Below are 16,469 nucleotides of genomic sequence, written 5' to 3'. Positions count from 1 at the left end.
CTCTATTCTGAGTCATCGTAGCCAATTGTAGTTAAGTGAACACTTCACAACTCACAAGTGGATACCTGGGTGTGGGTACCATGTAGCATGTGAGAGTTATTGCCTCACCTCTCAATAAGACTATGATGCCTGGACACTTTGCCTGAACACTGCAGGAAGCAACACCATGGACGCAGAAGCCAACATCTGAGCAACCAGAGGCTGGGCTCCAGCACCGGGGTCATATCCATGACCAGAGAGTGGGTGTGTGCACCGGGGAGGAGACTAGTGTCCGGCCCAAGTACAGGGTCTGGGGTCCGGTGACCAGGGCCCCCCTCTGCGGCGGGGGGTGTAAGGGTTGGGGCATGTCGTAGGCAGGGGTTGTGGGGGAAGGGAGGGAGTAATGGGGGATTGGAGGGTGCCGGGGTGGAAGACACCGCTGGTTGTCCGTCTCTCACTCTCTCTAATTCCATACAGACATTGCACGGGATGCATGACATCGTGGACCTGGCAGAGGTTGCCCTCGTGGTGCTGCTGGCCAGGTACCCAGATGTCGGAGAATGCGGTGGCAGCAGCGTCAAGAGAGCCTCAAGGCGGCAGCCTTGTGCAGAGCCTGCCCACACTCTAAGGACCCGGCCGCCCATCAGGTCAGAAAGTGACCCACAGGGGAACGCTGGCACCGGCAAAGATGTACAGGTGTTGCTGGTAGATGATGGGCAGTGTGTGCCACAGGAGGTTCTGCCTCAATAAGGAAATGTTTTGGCACCTCCAAACAGGAGGACGTCAAAGCGCCAGACTAGGAGGGGCTTGAGGACAAACCGGGAGAGTCGCAGACCAGCCAGAGGATGGAGCACAGGTGGGAGCAGCGAGGGTCCGGAAAGCCAGGAGGGCCAGGGAAGCCCTCACCTTTGCCGCTTCACATCGTATGTGGCTTCATCCAGCATCTCATCCCCTCACACCCTCCAGCGCCCTCTCAGTGATCCTCGACCTGCTTAGCCTTCCGGGGTCTACCGCTGAGTCTAGGTGTGTTCCCAGGATACACATCAAAGGTGGAGGCAACCTGCTGCTTACCGTGTCCCATGGCCTTCGAATCATTCGCAGGCATCCTCTGGGGGCCCTTGGTACGAAAGATCCCGACCCATTTGCCGGCGGCACATGCTTCACCGTGCCACCCTGTTCCGTGTGCTGATTCTGAGGTGCACCATTGTCAGGGAGGTAGAATGTGGGGGAGCTGGTGGCCACCATCCCCGCTCCATGGCGTGGCTCTGGGTTTGCACGCAGTGCCCCTCTCCTGGTCGGCACCCTTAGTGCCGTGGGATCACCTCGGGATGGAGGGGCAGCTGGATTGAGCCACGGTTGCCTTTTGCGTCATCTGGTTCTACTAGACCTGGCAGCTCCCCAATGTGTGCAGCATGGTGTCGATGACTTCGATGACGCTCCTCAGTGACAGGGACATGCTCTGGAGTGACCTGGCATTGCACACCTGCGACTGGGACATACTCTGCAGCACTTCATTAACATCGACCTGGGACAGCGAGCTGGGCATACTGTTGAGATGTTCAGCCATGGCTGTCACTGACTGAGCCATGCCTTGGACACCTCCACTCAGGCTTCTGATGTCGTGCAGCAGGCCCTCCACTGCGGTTGCCACCCTAGCAGTGTTGGCATCTCGTGGCATGCATTGCCGGCACTATCTCCTGTACCCGTAGCCTCTGTGACTCCTACATTTGGCTGTGGATCTGCTGGAGTGTCTCTGACATCCCCCACCCTATCGACTGCATCAGCTTCAGGGCAGCACGGTAGCATGGTGGTTAGCATAAATGCTTCACAGCGCCAGGGTCCCAGGTTCGATTCCCGGCTGGGTCACTGTCTGTGCGGAGTCTGCACGTCCTCCCCGTGTGTGCGTGGGTTTCCTCCGGGTGCTCTGGTTTCTTCCCACAGTCCAAAGATGTGCGGGTTAGGTGGATTGGCCAGGCTAAATTGCCCTTAGTGTCCTAAAAAAAATAAAAATAAGGTTAATAGGGGTTGTTGGGTTACTGGTATAGGTTGGATACGTGGGCTTGAGTAGGGTGATCATTGCTCGGCACAACATCGAGGGCCGAAGGGCCTGTTCTGTGCTGTACTGTTCTATGTTCTATGTTCTGTGTTCTAAACCTGGTCCAGAGGCTCTGCAGCTGACTGGGACCCTGCTGGATCCTAGAATCCAGCAGACCTCTGACTGCTGTCCCATCTGGGGGTCGTTGCCACCACCTGTTGTGCATCAGCAACTGTGCGGTGCTGTCCAGAATGTTCCCAGAAACCTGACCACTCCTGTCGCCCACCGAGGCGTGTGTCTCTGCGCTGGTGGAGGGTGGGGTGACAGCTGTGCTGCGAATATGGTTGACTCTTCGGAGCTCCCCACCGAGGTGTTCTCATGTTCTCATGGAAGGCATGGGAGTGGGACACCCCCGGAATGGCAGGCACCGTCGGATGGTAATCCTGTGGAATAATGGACGTGGTCAGTGGGAGGGATGGGTTATTCTGTATGGAATTAACAACTCACATGTCATCTGGTTGGCGGCTGGATCCTCACTTCTGCACAGTACGCCAACCTCAATGTCAGTGAGCGATCTGTCTTCAGCCACCTCCGCCTTCTCCAGGGTACTTTCCTCGGCCAGCTTCTCCTGAGGGGGCACAGAAGAGGCATCATGAGCCACGCGCTTCGTTCATTGTAGAGGGAGGGGATCGGGGGGAGGGATGCGGGGGTGGGTGATGGGTGTGGTGGGGGGTATGGGGAGTTTGAGGGGTGGATGGGGAGTATGGGGGGTGATGGTAGGACAGGGAGATGGAGTGGCGGTACTGCTGGACATGGGTGGGGCACGGTTTGGTGCTAATGGGGGTGGTGCCAGGCGCATGGACGTTCGGGGGGGGGGGGGGGGGGGGGTCGGGATGGCAGGTGCGGCTGGCACTGCTGGAAATGGGTGGGCCGGGGCACTGTATGGTGCTAGCTGTATGGCCGTCAGGGGGGAGGCGGGGGAGCCATTGCCAAGTGGCCAATGCCAAGCCGCACATGCGGCCAAGTGCCATTAAATTGCGACTAAAACTGCTCACAGTACTCCAGATGTAGTCTCCCCAGTAACTTGTATAGTTGCAGCCATAATTCCCTACTCTTATACTCCAAGCTCCTTGAAATAAGGGCCAACATTCCAGTAGCCTTGATTACCTGCTGCACCTGTGTGCTAGCTTTCTGTGTTTCGTGCACAGGTATCTCCAAGTCCCTTTGTGTTGCAGCTTTCTGCAGTTTTTCTCCATTTAAATAATACTCTGTTCTTTTGTTCTCCATTCCAAAATGAACAACTTCACTATTTCCAACATTATACTTCATTTGCCAACCTTCTGCTCACTTACTTAACCTATCAATATCTCTTTGAAAATTGTTTGTATCTCTCTCGCAACTTGCCTTTCAACCTATTTTTGTGTCATCTGCAAATCTGGCTACAGTACATTCACTTCCTTCCTCCAAGTCATTCATTGTAAACATTTGCGGTCCAAGCACTGATACCTGTGGGACCCCACTGGTCACAGGTCACCAATCTGAAAAATAATCCCACTTGCTGTTTCCTGCCCATTAACCAATTCTCTATCCATGTCAATATAGTACCTCCAACACCATGGGCTCTGACCTTATAACTTAATCTTTTGTGAGGTATCTTGTTGAATGCCTTCTGGAAGCCTAAATATCACACAACTACTGGTTCCCCTCTATCCATTCTGATTGAGATTTTGTCGAAGCACTCTAATACATTAGGCAGACACGATTTCCCTTTCATGAATCCATGCTGACTCTGCTTGATCAAATTATGATTTTCCAAATGTTGTTACTATTACTTCCTTCACAATTGATTCCAACATTTTACCAACAATAGATGTTAGGCTAGGTGGCTTACTGTTACCCACTTTTTGTCTTCCTCCCTTCTTGAACAGTGGTGCCAAATTGGCAGTTTTCCAAGCCTCCAGTACTTCTCCAGAATCTAAGGAAAATTACAACTAAGGCGTTCACTATCTCTACAGCTATTTATTTTAGGATCCTGGGATGCAAGCCATCTAGGCCAGGGGACCTATCAGCCTTTAGCCCCATTAGTTTGTCTAATACTACATCTCTCGTGATGATATTTAATTCCTCCCTCATATACTTTGAAGAATGAGTATTTGCACTGAACTAAGGTTAATCCCCTCATTTGATCAAATATTAGAGTGAGGGTTCTTCTAGGTTATGAGTTTGCAGTTTTTGGTTGGATACAATACTGCTGCTGCTCATGGTCCACGGCATTTCATGGATGCCCAGGTTTGAGCTTCTAGATCTGTTCTGAATCTATCCTATTATTCAAACGTATTTAGCCTCTTACCATTCTGACTTGAAATATATCACCATTCCTTCACTGTTGCTGGGTCAAAGTCCCGGCACTTCTTCCCTAACAGCACTGTGGGTGTACCCACACCACGTGGACTGCAGCGGTTCAAAAAGCAGCTCAAGGGCAATTAGGGATGGGTAATGAATGCTGTCCTTGCTACTAATGCCTAAATCCCATGAATTAAATTTTATACATTACACTCAACATGATGGAAAGTATCCTCAATGTGAAGTGGGGACTTGGCCTCCACAAGGACTGTGAGGTGGTTGTTCCTACCAATAGTTTCATGGATAAATGCATCTGCAACATTAACTTTCCAGCCAATTAAGTATTTTTGAAATGTAATTATGTTGTAATGTCAGAATAAGCAACTTCCAACTTGCACACAGTAATGACTCGTTAACAGTGATGAAATAAAGAATTTGTTAAATTGGGTATGATTTAACCAATGCATTGTACCTGGCATGGATCTGGGTATGGCAGTTAAATGATAGGAAAGGCAAAAACCGAGATTCACGCCAGGCACATATCAATTTGCTATCTAACCGGCCCACTACCGAAGGCGAGTTCCTGATCTCACCCAAATATGACGGCATATCATTAACCCTCATTTGAATTCATTCCCACCTCATTAGTACGATGGAAGTTGAAAGCAACTGCCACCCAGGAATTAACTGGCTCCCCAGTGAGAAATCACACAGGCGTCGTTTACTACTTTTTAAAAATGTGAAGCTGTCATAATGGCTCCTGAGACGAACTGAGGTGGTGAAGAGCCATTGAATAAAATATTTATTCAACAAGAAAAGAAATGTTACACCAGATATAAAGGTTGGAAAGATTTCAATACAAACAAAAGAATAGGATTCAAATCACACTATTCCTTTTAACCCAGAAATATAATTACCAATAGAAACATATTCACAAAATAAATCAATTTACAATACCTAGCTTATGCTCTGATATTCAGGGGAAGTATGACATACATATGAATTAACAGGCGAAGTGTGGTCAGACAACACTTCAAAGTAAATGATAGATGTGACCCATGCAGATTCCATGGATTTCTCAAAACCCACCCAGACGTTTGTCACATTATGAGCCAACCAGTATCACTGAAACTTTGTTTTTCCGAAGTGAATTTCCAATCTCCACATTTGAAGATCCCACCTTGGAATGTTCTCCCACTCAGACAGTTTCAACAAGCATCCACCTCCAGGATTTCAATGTCAGCTTCCAAGACTAATTTCTTTAGATTTCCAAGTACAGTCAAGCATTCAAAGCATAATTTCAAATCTTCAGTTGTGTCAAACAGAACACTGCTGCAAAAGATCTTCAGTAAGGAGTCATAAAATTTTGGCTGCCTCCTTGGATCATCCAGACTTCTCCCAAGCCCACTTTGCTTCGCGTTTGATCATGGAAGATCATGCTTCAACTCTGTGCCTATTTCTCTGTTCCTTTCTCTCAACTTGACTTAACAAGATCTGTTTCTGATCTCTAACCTTAACTCCTACATGAGACTGTCTCTGCAACCTCTTTCTGACCCCTGTCCATTTTCTTGCCTCAGACTTTGTTCTGGAATCTTTCTATGTCCCACCCTCTGCCTTGGGACCTCCTTCTTGGTTTGACACCTTCACCCTTTCACCCTGCCCATCTCTTGCTGTTTTGGGTGTGGGATGCACTCTCTGCAACTGTTTTGGTTCAGTTCAGCTGACCCGCTTTTTCACACTATTTCACTTCTTTGCTTCCTTTTCTTCTGCATGGGTATGCAGGGCCAGTTCCTTGCCTGAAGATGGTGATAGACACTGAATGTGCATATGTGGCCATTTTCCAGTCAGCGCATGCACAGCGGTTCTGAGGTCAATTGGGAACTGTAGTTCTCAGAAAATAGAAATAGATTCATAGAATCCCTACAGTGCAGTAGTAGGCCATTCAGCCCATCAAGTCAGCACTGACACTCTGAAAGAGTATCCTACATCGAGCCCACTCTCCCGCCATTTGCCCATAACCCCTTAACCCCACTTTACCTGCACATCTTTTGAACACTAACGGTCAATTTTAGCATGGCCAATCCACCTAACCTGCACAACTTTGAGCGGTGGAAGGAAACTGGAGCACAGTTCTTCATCTGTAGATTTAAAACCATTGGAATTTGTTGCACTATTAAAATGAAATAATTATATTGTGTAGGCTAAATGCTGCCATTCGGGTTTGACTGGACAAATGAATAATCTTCAGAAGGTCATTCTTACTTTTTATTACCAGTTGACTTGCGGAGACGGCTTTGGTACCTTGTCAACAAATTCACACCAAAAATCAAATAACAACATTCTATCAGTAACCACAGAAGAAAGATGTGAAATCATCAAAATTTCCAGGGGGCAGTATGAACATGTGAAAATGGTGAGTACTTTGCTTAAATGTACTGATTACTGTTGTATTCTGCATTCCTTTTTAATCACCATTTTACCTGCCTAATAAAAGCAGCTAACAAAGATTCACAAAAATGCTGTTCTTTTGCATTCAAGGATCTAATGTTACGTGATCAATCAGTGAAGGAGGAGCTGATCCAAGCCTGTCCGTTTTATCAACAATGGCCAAAATTGTCTGTCAATAAACTGGTTGAGTTAATTAAGTGGAAGAATTTTCCGGAAAACCATGGTTAGTGTCTTTATTGAATTCTGTTTCACTGCAGATATACTTGAGAGAAACGCTAACCAAGTAACCCAATCATTGATTATTATTTGGAGGGATAGTATAATTTAATTGCCTGGCACAAAACATGTTCCAATAGAATACTGAAAGCAATCTCTCGTAATAAGAGCTGGATAAGTATAATCCTTTTGGGCAGTGATTCAAACATTGAGGCAACAAGATCCAATTTGTTTGCAAACAATTTAATACTCTCCAAAAGAGGCTAACTTCAGCATTTGTGGGCATATTTTGGGCCAGCCCCTTGGAGGGCAGTAAATTTTATAAAATGTATTTCCAGATAAAGTATGTACAACATAGTGTATTTACTGTTCTCCTATCTCTAAAGTTATCTTTATGGATAAGGCAGGAAAGTGTAGTTGAGGATTATCATATTAGATCATTCATGATCTGATATAAGTGCAGATCGGGGCGCCATTTTGTCCAGAAGCTCACATCTTTCCCTCCCCTGCCCTTTCAGGACGGTAGTGTAGTGGTCGGCAGCATGGTAGCATAGTGATTAGCACGGTTGCTTCACAGCTCCAGGGTCCCAGGTTCAATTCTTGGCTGGGTCACTACCTGTGTGGAGTTTTCACGTTCCCCCCCGTGTAGGTGTGGGTTTCCTCCGGGTGCTCCGGTTTCTTCCCACAGTCCAAAGACATGCAGCGTAGGTGGATTGGCCATGCTAAATTTCCCTTAGTGTCCAAAAAAGGTTAAGTGGGGGTTACTGGGTTACGGGGATGAGGTGGATATGTGGACTTGAGTAGGGTGCTCTTTGGAAGAGCCGGTGCAGACATGATGGGCCGAATGGCCTCCTTCTGCTCTGTAAATTCTATGATTCTATGATCTCATTGAATGGCAGAGGGACAGTGGTAGACCAGTCGACTGGGAGGTTTTTAGGACCCAGCAGCAAAAGACTAAAAAGCTTACAAGAAGGGAGAAATTGAATTTTGAGAGACAATTTACTTGAAGTATAAATACAAACAGTAAGAGTTGCTATGGATATATAAAGCAGAAGCAGATGGCTAAGGTAAATGTGGGACCTCTACTGAATGAGGCTGGTGCATTAATAACAGCAAACAAAGAAATTACGGATTTGCTGAATAAAGTTTTTGCATCCGTCTTCACCATGGAAGACATTGCAAATATCCCCAAGATATCAGATGGGCTGATTTCAAGTAACAAGTAACATGGTAGAACTTACAAAAATGGCAATCACAAGGGATAGAGTATTAGAGAAACCCAAGGGGCTAAAGGTGGATTAGTCACCAGGACCCGATGAACTGCATGCTAGGGCTTTAATGAAAGTGGCTGCAGAGATAGTGGACCCATTGGTAAAAAATTTTCATAATTCGCTAAATTCAGGGAGGGCATCAGAAGATTGGAAAACAGCCAATGTTCAAAAAGGGAGAAAGGCAGAAGGCAGGAAACTATAGGACAGATGTTTAACATCTATTATTGGCAAGGTGCTGGAATCAGTAATCTAAGAGGAAATTGCAAATCATTTAAGGAAGCTGAATTTAATCAAACCTAGTCAACATGGTTTTATGAAAGGTAAATCAGGTTTGACAAACTTGCTCGAATTCTTTGAGGGCGTAATAGGGAGAGTAGATGGAGGGGAACCTGTAGATGTTGTGTATTTAGATTTCCAAAAGACATTTGACGAGGTGCCACATAAGAGGCATAAAGTAAAAGCCCATGGAATTGGAGGAAGTGTTTAGCATAGATTTAAATCTGGCTGTCACACAGAAAACAGAGAGTTGGAATAAATGGGTCTTTTTCAGAGTGGAAAAATGTAACTAGTGGAGTACCACAGGGATCAGCACATGGCCGGCAATTGTTCACTATTAACGTTAATGACCTGAAGGAAGAAACAAAAAGCAAGGTTTCCAAATTTGCCGATGATGTGAAAATAGGTGGAAGAGCATGTTATGATGAGGATACTGTGATTCTGCAACGGGATATAGATAGATTGGATGACCGGGTGAAAACCTGGCAAAATGGGATTTAATGTGGGGAAATGTGAGGTCATGCACTTTGGCAGGAGGAATCAAAAGGCAGATTATTATCTAAATGGAGAGAGACTTCAGGTGAGTGAAGTTCAGAGGGATCGAGGTGTTCTGATGTATGAATCACAAAAAGCTAGCAGGCAGGTGCAACAAGTAGCTAAGAAGACAAGCGACATTTTGGCCTGAATTGCAAAGGGGTTGGGGTTTAACAATTGGGAGATTTTGTTATAGTTGTACAGGGTTTTGGTGAGGCCGTATCTGGAATACTGCAGACAGTTTTGGTCTCCGAACATTGGAGGCAGTCCAAAGGAGATTCACCAGGCTAATTCCTGGGATGAGTGGGTTGTCCTATAAAGAGAGATTAAGTAATCTGGGACTGTATTCCTTGGAATTTGGAAGAGTGAGGGGTGACCTTTTCAAACATATGGGCAAGATTCTCCGCCCCCCACGATGGGTCGGGGAATAAGGGGAGGGCCTTCCCGACATTTTTCCCGACCTCCCGCTATTCTCTCCCCCCCCCCACGGCTGCCCCACGACACGAATCGCTGCTCGCCGATTTTCTACGGCGAACAGCGATTCTCCCCTGGCCAATGGGCCGAGTTCCCAGGCCTTTACAGCCGCTTTCACTAAAACAAACTCACCTGCTCTCACCGTTCGTGAAAACGGCCGCAAAGTTCCGTTCCCGGCAACCATGGCACTGATTGGCACGGCCGCACCACGGCCGTGCCAAGGGTGGCATGGGCCCGCGATCGGTGAGCACCGATTGCGGGCAGCGGGTCCGAAACCCGTGCACTCTTTGTTCCTCCGCCGCCCCATAGGATCAGTCCGCGGGGCGGCTGAGGGGCATGACGACCCGCGCATGCGCGGGTTTGGCACTTATGCGCGATGACGTCATCTGCGCATGCGCGGGTTGGAGCCGTCCAATCCGCGCATGCGCGGCTGATGTCATCATGCGCGTCAGCTGCCGTGACGCTTGGCGCGGGGGCTTAGCGACGGTCGCTAAGCCTGCGATGCCGTGGTTCATGGGGCCGTGCTCCTAGCCCCGACCGGGGAGGAGAATCGGGTCCCGGGAGGGGGCGCGGAGGCTGCCGTGAAACACGGCCAGTTTCACGGCAGCCTTTACGACTCTCTGCATTTGCGGAGTATCGCGCCCATAAGATCCTGAGGGGAATTGACAGGGTAGGTGGTGAGATGTTGCCTGGTATGGAGGGAAAATCTTATGAGGAAAGGCTGATGGACTTGAGGTTGTTTTCGTTAGAGAGAAGAAGGTTAAGGGGTGACTTAATAGAGGCATACAAAATGATCAGAGGGTTAGATAGGGTGGACAGTGAGAGCCTTCGCCTGCGGATGGAGGTGGCTAGCACGAGGGGACATAGCCTTAAATTGAGGGGTAATAGATATAGGACAGAGGTCAGAGGTAGGTTTTTTACGCAAAGAGTGGTGAGGCCGTGGAATGCCCTACCTGCAACAGTAATGAACTTGCCTACATTGAGGGCATTTAAAAGTTTATTGGATAAGCATATGGATGATACTGGCATAGTGTAGGTTAGATGGCCTTTAGTTTTTGACTTCCCATGTCGGTGCAACATCGTGGGCCGAAGGGCCTGTACTGCGCTGTATCGTTCTATGTTCTATGTTCTATGTTTTCACTAGTTGGAGAGTCTCGAACAAGGGGACAAAGCTACAAGATAAAGGACCGGTCATTTAAAACTGAGTTGAGTAGAACTTTCTTCTTGCTGAGGGTGGTGAACCTCTGGAATTCTCTGCTCCAGAGGATGGCGAAGGCTGGATCATTAAAAGTATTTAAAGGAGAGGTGGATAAATATTTGACAGATCGATGTATAGAGGGCTATTGGTAATGGTATAGAAATGGAGTTGAGGCCAGCATAGATCAGCCATGATCGTATTAGATGGTGGGGCAGGTTTGAAGGGCCTGGTGGCCTACCCCTACTTCTAATTCTTGTGATACTTATGAGCAGCCAAATGGTGTACTTCTGCTCTTACATCTCACTGTCTAATGGAAAATAACCGGAAGTCTGCTGGGTAAATGATGGATAAGGTTTCCAGCTGGGACTGAACTTCTCTTGTCTATATGGCAGGTTCATCAGTTCGCAGTTTTCATTGTGTAAGTGCTGATTGGCCTTCTTCCAAACACTGAAGGAGAGATATCCACAACTATTAACATGTATATGAATTGTTCCTATGCCATATAAGTAAGACTAATGAAACAAACAAAGGGAGAAAAAGAGAATTTGAAGAAAAAGGGAAAAACATAGGGCGCGATTCTCCGCAAATGCGGAGAGTCGTGAAGGCTGCCGTGAAACCGGCCGTGTTTCACGGCAGCCTCCGCGCCCCCTCCCGGGACCCGATTCTGCTCCCCGGTCGGGGCTAGAAGCGGGGCCCCGTGAACCACGCCATCGCAGGCTTAGCAAACTTCGCTAAGCCCGTGCGCCAAGGGTAATGGTGGCTGATGCGCATGATGACGTCAGCCGCGCATGCGCGGATTGGACGGCTCCAACCCGCGCATGCGCGGATGACATCATCACGCAAATGCATGAAACCCGCGCATGCGCGGGCCGTTATGCCCCTCAGCCGCCCCACGGACTGATCCAGCGGGGCGGCGGAGGAACAAAGAGTGCGCGGGGTTCGGACCCGCTGCCCGCAATCGGTGCCCACCGATCGCGGGCCCATGCCACCCTTGGCACGGCTGTGGTGCGGCCGTGCCAATCGGTGCCATGGTTACCCAGAACGGCACTTTGCGGCCGTTTTCACGAACGGTGAGAGCAGGTGTGTTGGTGTTCGTGAAAACGGCCATAATGGCCTGGGAAATCGGCCCATCGGATAGGGGAGAATCGCTGCTCGCCGTAAAAAAACGGTGAGCAGCGATTCGTGTCGTAGGGTGGCCGTGGGGGTGGAGAATAGCGGGAGGTCGGGAAAAATGTCGGGAAGGCTCTCCCGCTATTCTCCGACCCGTTGTGGGGAAAAATACTTGGAACAACCTAACTTAGGTCCTGGTCAGGTGTTTGCTCGAGCTGTTGGGGAGGGTTTAAACTAATGTGGCAGGGGGATGGAAACCAATGCAGGAAGTCGGAAAGTAGTAAAACAGGGACAGAAACAAAAGGCAGTAAGGGGGAAAGTGTAAGGCAGAGAACCCATAGTCAAAAATCAAAAAGGGCAACAGTACAAGGTACAGTGACTCAAGGGAGCTCAGTGAATAGGCCCAGTAATACTAAAAGGAATAAAACGGGAAGTAAAAACATAAATGGTAAGCGACGCGGCAGGTTGTTACATGAAGATATGGGTTCAATGACAAGGAAAATTAGGAGAAAAGATAAGAGGAAATATAACTTAGGCGAGGTTACTGATCAAGGTGTTAAGATTCAAAACAGAGGTACAAAAGCCAACATAAGTGTACTTTACCTGAATGCTCGTAGTATTCGTAATAAGGCAAATTAGTTGATGGCGCAAATCATCGTGAATGACTATGATTTAGTGGCCATTACTGAAACATGGTTAAAGGATGGTCACGACTGGGAGTTAAATATCCGAGGATATCAAACTATTCGGAAGGACAGAGTGGATGGTAAGGGAGGTGGTGTAGCTCTGTTATTTAAGGATGACATCTGGGCAATAGTAAGGGATGACATTGGTGCTATGGAGGATAAGGTTGAATCCATTTGGGTGGAAATCAGGAATAGTAAGGCAAAAAAGTCACTGATAGGAGTAGTCTATAGGCCACCAAATAGTAACATTATGGTGGGGCAGGCAATAACAAAGAAATAACTGATGCATGTAGAAATGGTACAGCAGTTATCATGGGGGATTTTAATCTACATGTCGATTAGTTTAACCAGATCAGTCAAAGCAGCCTTGAGGAGGAGTTTATAGAATGTATCCGCGATAGTTTCCTGAACAGTATGTAATGGAACCTACGAGGGAACAAGCGGTCTTCGATCTGGTCCTGTATAATGAGACAGGATTGATTAATGATCCTCTCGGAATGAGCGATCACAATATGGTGGAAATTAAAATACAGATGGAGGGTGAGAAGGTAAAATCAAACACTAGTGTTTTGTACTTGAACAAAGGAGATTACAATGGGATGAGAGAAGAACTAGCTAAGGTAGACTGAGAGCAAAGACTTTATGGTGCACCAGTTAAGGAACAGTGGAGAGCCTTTCAAGCGATTTTTCACAACGCTCAGCAAAGGATTATACCAACAAAAAGGAAGGAAGGTAGAAGGAGGGAAAATCGACCGTGGATATCGAAGGAAATAAGGGAGAGTATCAAATTGAAGGAAAAAACATACAAAGTGGCAAAGATTAGTGGGTGACGAGGGGACTGGGAAATCTTTAGGGAGCAACAGAAAGCTACTAAAAAAGCTATAAAGAAGAGTAAGATGGATTATGAGAGTAAACTTGCTCAGAATATAAAAACAGATAGTTAAAGTTTCTACAAATATATAAAACAAAAAAGAGTGGCTAAGGTAAATATTGGTCCTTTAGAGGATGAGAAGGAAGATTTAATAATGGGAGATGAGGAAATAGCTGAGGAACTGAACAGAATTTTTGGCTCGGTCTTCACAGTGTAAGACACAAATAACATGCCAGTGACTGATAGAGATGAGGCTATGACAGGTGAGTACCTTGAGACGACTGTAATCACTAAGGAGGTAGTGATGGGCAAGCTAATGGGGCTAAAGGTAGATATGTCTCCTGGCCCTGATGGAATGCATCACAGAGTGCTAAAAGAGGTGGCTAGGGAAATTGCAAATGCACGAGTGATAATTTACCAAAATTCACTCTGGGGTGGTCCCGGCGGATTGGAAATTAGCAAACGTGACACTACTGTTTAAAAAAGGAGATAGGGAGAAAGCAGGTAATTATAGGCCAGTGAGCTTAACTTCGGTAGTAGGGAAGATGCTGGAATCTATCATCAAGGAAGAAATAGCGAGGCATCTGGATGGAAATTGTCCCATGGGCAGATGCAGCATGGGTTCATAAAGGGCAGGTCATGCCTAACTAATTTAGTGGAATTTTTTGAGGACATTACCAGTGCGGTAGATAATTGAGAGCCATTGGATGTGGTATATCTGGATTTCCAGAAAGCCTTTGACAAGGTACCACACAAAAGGTTGCTGCATCAGATAAAGATGTATGGCATTAAGGGTAAAGTAGTAGCATGGATAGAGGATTGGTTAATTAATAGAAAGCAAAGAGTGGGGATTAATGGGTGTTTCTCTGGTAGGCAATCAGTAGCTAGTGGTGTCCCTCAGGAATCAGTGTTGTGCCCACAATTGTTCACAATTTACATAGATAATTTAGAGTTGGGGACCAAGTGCAATGTGTCCAAGTTTGCAGACAACACTAAGATGAGTGGAACAGCAAAAAGTGCAGAGGATACTGGAAGTCTACCTCAAGGACTGCAGCGGTTCAAGAAGGCAACTCACCACCACCTTCTGAAGGGCAACTAGGGATGGGCAATAAATGCTGGCCTAACCAGCGATGCCCACATCCCGTGAATACAAGTCAGGAGTGTAGTGGAATACTCTTCACTTGCCTGGATGAGTGCAGCTCCAACAACACTGAAGAAGCTCGACTACCATCCAGGACGATGCAGCCCACCCGATTGCTCGCCCTTCAACAAACATTCAAATCCTCCAAACAGTGGCAGCCATGTGTACTGTCTACAAGATGCGTTGCAATAACTCATCAAGGTTCCTTAGACTGCACCTTCCAAACCCACAATCACTATCATCTAGAAGGACAAGAGCAGCAAATACCTGGGATCCCCACCACAAAAAGGTTGCCCTCCAAGTCACTCACAATCCTGCCTTGGACAAATATCGCCGTTCCTTCACTGTCGCTGGGGCAACACCCTGCAACTCCCTTCCTAACAGCACAGTGGGTGTACCTAGACCTCAAGGACTGCAGCGGTTCAAGAAGGCAACTCATCACCACCTTCTGAAGGGCAACTAGGGATGGGCAATAAATGCTGGCCTAACCAGCGATGCCCACATCCCGTGAATACATTTTTTAAAAAGTTAAAGTTTCAGAGAAGGTTCAAAAGATTGATTCAGGGACGAAGGGCTTGTCTTATGAAGAGAGATTGAGCAGTTTCGGACGATATTCACTGGACTTTAGAAGATTAAAGGAGATCCAATTGAGGTACCAGAGATGCTAAAGGGGATTGACAGGGTAGATGTAGGGTTGATGTTTCCCCTTGTTGGACATTTGAGAACAAGAGATCATGGCTGGAAATCTCCGCCCGTTTGCTGATGGCAGAATTCCCTGGTCCCGTGGGTTTCTTGGTGGTGTGGGGTGGTTTCAAAGGGAATCCAGATTGACAGTGGCGGGAGCAGAGACTCCCATTGCCAACAAACAGCGAGCCACCTCCCACTGCCGTGAAACACACTGCTGGGAAATCGGAGAATCCGGCCCATAGTTTTCAGCTAAGGGGTGGTAGATTTAAAACAGAAATGAGGAGAATTACTTCACTCAAAGGATTGTGAATCTGTTTTCTATGCTATATTTCGGACCCCAGAGTGCAATGTACGCCGGAGCATAAAACAAATTTAAGGAGGGGCCACTTAAGTTTTTAATAAGTAGACGAATGAAAGGTCCTGGAGAGCAGGCAGGAAGGTGGAGTTGAGGCTGAGATTAGATCAGCCATGATTGTATTGAATGACGGAGCAGGCTCAAGGGGCTGAATTACCTGCTCCTGCTGCTAGTTCTTATGGTCTTATTGATGCTGGCACATCGGCAGCTGACATCCTCAAAGGGGTCTTCAGCTGAGTGGCTAGAAACCTGCCTGTTTCATCCTCAGGTATTTCTAATATGGAATTTAGTTTTCAGTGGTGTATTTAGGACCCAATTGCAATCCTGATGAATAATTGGGCAAATGGCCAGTTGAATACACCATACAGTTAACAGGCAGTGCAACAGAAAATCCATCAAAAAGATACATATCAAAATAAATGCCCTGCATAAATTAGGGTAATTCCAATGAAGTGAAAGGAGTACCAAAATTATTGGAGGTATTTAGATAAGAATTTGGTTGGGAGAGAGGAGACAGAGAAATGAAGGTATTTATTTTGTAGGTAGTGGAATGTGATAAATGGTGTTCTTCAAGGATTTGTATTGAGGCCTCAAATTTCCACCACATGTATTGATGATATGGATAAAGGAATTTTTTTAAAAATCCATTCATGGTATGTGGGCATTGCTAGCTAGGCCAGCATTTATTGTCCTTCCCAAATTCCTCTTGGAAAGGCGGTGGTGAACTGCCTTCTTGAACTAGTGCAGTCCCTATGGTATACGCACACCCACAGTTCTGTTAAAGAGGGAGTTCCATGATTTTGACCTAGCGACAATGAAGGAACGGCGATGTATTTCCAAGTCAG

At 46.9% G+C, this 16,469-nt stretch overlaps 1 protein-coding gene across 1 annotated transcript in view; it reads left to right on the top strand.

Annotated features, from left to right (window-relative positions):
* Positions 1-16,469, top strand: part of cnbd1 (cyclic nucleotide binding domain containing 1) — a 275,196-nt gene that overhangs the window by 181,369 nt on the left and 77,358 nt on the right. The window contains exons 7-8 of the mRNA XM_038810468.1: positions 6,633-6,770; positions 6,896-7,028. Coding sequence (XP_038666396.1) covers positions 6,633-6,770; positions 6,896-7,028 — 271 coding nt within the window. The remainder of the gene's footprint in view (positions 1-6,632; positions 6,771-6,895; positions 7,029-16,469) is intronic.

This window comes from Scyliorhinus canicula, chromosome 10 (genome assembly GCF_902713615.1).
Source record: "Scyliorhinus canicula chromosome 10, sScyCan1.1, whole genome shotgun sequence".
Classification (NCBI taxonomy): domain Eukaryota; kingdom Metazoa; phylum Chordata; class Chondrichthyes; order Carcharhiniformes; family Scyliorhinidae; genus Scyliorhinus; species Scyliorhinus canicula.
This window is presented reverse-complemented; position numbering and strand designations above follow the sequence as displayed.